At 36.7% G+C, this 3,407-nt stretch overlaps 1 protein-coding gene across 1 annotated transcript; it reads left to right on the forward strand.

Moving 5' to 3' along the window:
* The first annotated feature begins 1,082 nt into the window (after positions 1-1,082).
* Positions 1,083-3,407, forward strand: LOC131645776 (protein CMS1-like). Its single transcript, XM_058915987.1, has 4 exons — positions 1,083-1,608; positions 2,387-2,436; positions 2,571-2,684; positions 2,816-3,407. The coding sequence occupies exons 1-4, from the start codon at positions 1,153-1,155 to the stop codon at positions 2,952-2,954; spliced, it is 759 nt and encodes a 252-aa protein (XP_058771970.1). The 5' UTR covers positions 1,083-1,152; the 3' UTR covers positions 2,955-3,407.

Below are 3,407 nucleotides of genomic sequence, written 5' to 3' on the forward strand. Positions count from 1 at the left end.
AAGGTTGTTATGTTCCTATGAATAAATATGTTGTGAGTTGTTCAGCCGAATGCTATGTATCATATTAAAAGAAATACAGGTTGCTTTGTTGTTTTATGTTGAAATGTGACATGCTGTAGCTCAATTGGTAGCAGGAATTGCTATGAATATGTACTTAACCCCTAGGGGTAAGCGGAAATCCGGAAGGCAAAAACAATATTTCCTAGGCAGCCGATAAGCGGACCTAGGGGGATTATTGATTAAGCCGGTAACATGCTCGGTTGGCCGACACGGTTGATGCGTGCAGCGGATATCGGGGTGTTACACGGGGACTCCACGGGGCGGGGGATATTTACGCCATCCCCGTCCCCGTCCCCGAAGTCCTTCGGGGAGACTTTGTTCCCCATCCCCGTCTTTGGGGCCTCAAACGGGGAATACCCACGGGGATCCCCGCTAACGGAGGCAAGTTGACATCCCTACCCGTGGAGGACCTATGCAGATTTATTTTGTTATCATTGTATTATTTGTATATTTGTATATTTTGTACGGACATCTTATGTGTGAACATCTTTTTATTGCATAATATTTTTGGCTAGTACATATTTCGAGTAGATAACGAACATCAAATGACAAATAACAAACAAACATAGTTAACAAACATCAGATGGCAAACAACAAACAATCATAAACAATACTCCGAACACATGAAAACCTAGGCACTACCAGAAGACTATGGACAAATCAGACACTTCATTATGTCGTCAACAAATGTGCCGGTGCAATCAGGATCCTCCAAAAGTATCGACAAAATCTCAACCGTTTAAAAAAACAAAAAATTGAAATATAACAGAAATTTAATTTATTTGAAATTTTCGGTATATCAGAAATTTGAAAATTCCGATATACCAAAAATTTGAAAATTTCGGTATACCGAAAATTTCAAATAAACTAAATTTCTGATATAATGTACGGGAAATTCCAAATTAACTGAATTTCCGATAATTCGTATCGCAATTAAAAAAATTGGAAGGTGCAGATTAAAAAAAAAAAGGATGACAACTTAATTATTCCAGAGTGAGCCCATGTACAAAGTAAATTGGAACAACCCAACCCAAACGAAGACGTTGATAGTGTTAGGGCAACGGAACAGTAACCAAAGAAGAAGAAGAAAAAATGGCGAGTGGGAAGAAGGGAAAGAGAAAAGGAAGTGATGAAAACGACGACGACAGAACCCAAAAGAAAAACAAAACGACAGAAACAAACGAAGAGCCACTGCGTTTCTTCGTGAACCAATTTCAAGCCGCGAACGGTGTACACCTCTCTTCCATCGAACTCGAATCCCTGAAGGACACAACCATTCTGGAGCTATCAAATTCCCAATCCACAGATACTGATTTAGATGTGAAATTCATGGCGGGTGATGTTAAAGCTTCGTTCGGCGATTCATGGAGAAAGGTTCTCTGTGAAAGTGAACTTGTTGAAGGAAAAATTGCCGCTGGTAGTCCTTCTGTTCTTGTTGTGTCTTACTCTGCTTTGAGATCTATACACCTTTTGAAAGGGTTTCGGTCTGTTACGAAACTGTGTAGTCCTGTTAAGTTGTTCTCTAAGCATATCAAACTTCAAGAACAGGTTAGTGAGTTTCTTCACTGATTATTGTTTCTTATGCTTGTTTGAAATATTAGGTTATTAACTTAGTTTATGTGAAATGATGTACATGTAGTCAATAATCCATGTGTATAGGAGCTTTTTGTATTCATAAAGTTTCGGTGGTGTTTAGTTCTACGGTGACGAAAAATTGATTTTGCATGAATTGTGAATGAAGTGATTAAGTAAAATTGATTTTGAATGAAGTGCTTAAGTAAAATTGGTTTTGAGTGAATTGATTCAGAAAAATCTCAGCTTCAAAGAGGCTTGGGTCTTAAGAGTGTGCTCCTCTTAAGGTTCTAGGTTCGAATTCCGCTAGGTGAAAACAATTCATGTGTTGGTCCAGTCCATACAGAGCTTTGCTCCGGCTTTAAGCGGGACCCCCGCAAGTAGAGGGTGGGATTGGTTCCCTTGGATTAGTCCAAGGTTGGATACCAAGATTTCAAAAAGAAAAAATTTATGGAGGTCATAATCAATTATAGTTTTGATGATGCGGATACGTTAAAATCAATTCTAGACATTTAAAATTGCTTCTACCTCTTCTAAAATTGAAACAAAACATATACTCTGATCCTTATAGCTTGTACCCCTAGAGAGAAAGGTATTGACTCTTCATTAGCAGTTAGAAGTGATAGATGTTTTAATCAATTGTAGTGCACTTTTTCTCGTTTGATCTGTTTTCTCGGCTTTGCATTGATTTGCATGATGTACTATCGTTGATTTGTATATATTACACTTTGATTTTGCTTTATAATTTATGCAGATTTCTTTGTTGAAAAACCGTGTTAACATTGCTAGCGGCACACCAAGCAGGTTGGTCATCTTATATTCTTTCGTTAAGTAAAATTGTTTTTTCTCATCAACCATGAGATCATATATTTCAGTTTTTTGTTTCTTGGGCGATTAGATTATAGTTATTCTTATACATTACTCTGAATCAAATGCAGGATTAAGAAGCTCATCGACATTGAAGCCTTGGGCCTTTCAAGGTTAAAAGTACTTGTGCTTGATATTCATCCTGATGTGAAGGGCTTTTCCTTGTTTACTCTTCCACAAGTCAGGTAATGTATACTGGTTTCAGTTCTATAAAGCATAACCCTCTTTTCTCTTAAGCTCATAAATTTACATTGAAATTACCACCATTTTTGTGAAGCTAACCTTATTGATGTTGCACAATATATCTGGCTGGCAGAGATGAATTTTGGGACTTGTTCAAGAATTATTTCTATCAACCAATGATTCAAGGTGATCTGCGCATCTGTCTCTACGGTCCATGCAAGCCTGCTGCTGGTTTAAAAAGCAAAAAAGGACCTCCTGTTCGTGATGAATAATGTATGATCGTGATGAAAATCATACTTGTCTTGTTTTAGGGTTGTATACTTGCATTATCTTTAAATACCGTGAGGAAATGACAAATCAAATCGGCTAGTTGATGGGGTGGATGGGATGTTGTTTACACTTAACTAGACTTCTTTAATGGGATTTTCAATCTAGTCTTAGCTATATTATCACAACAGAACACAAGCACACTTACGAGCTGTTACAAACTTTCCTCCAATTTTGTATTCTTTGATAAGGATGCCATTTTCGTGCACAAGTGAGTTAGGTGATGTATCATATGTCACTTTAATCTGTTGTTAGATTGAACAGTTCTACTGCATCTAATAGTAGACTATCAATTTTGTATATTTTCATTCCAAAATTTTAAAGTTGTTATTTATTATTTGTATGTGAACACAACTATCAAATTAAAAGAGGATAATAAAAATAGTGTTAATAGTTAA

The sequence above is a fragment of the Vicia villosa genome, linkage group LG2 (assembly GCF_029867415.1).
Source record: "Vicia villosa cultivar HV-30 ecotype Madison, WI linkage group LG2, Vvil1.0, whole genome shotgun sequence".
NCBI classification, from domain to species: Eukaryota; Viridiplantae; Streptophyta; class Magnoliopsida; order Fabales; family Fabaceae; genus Vicia; species Vicia villosa.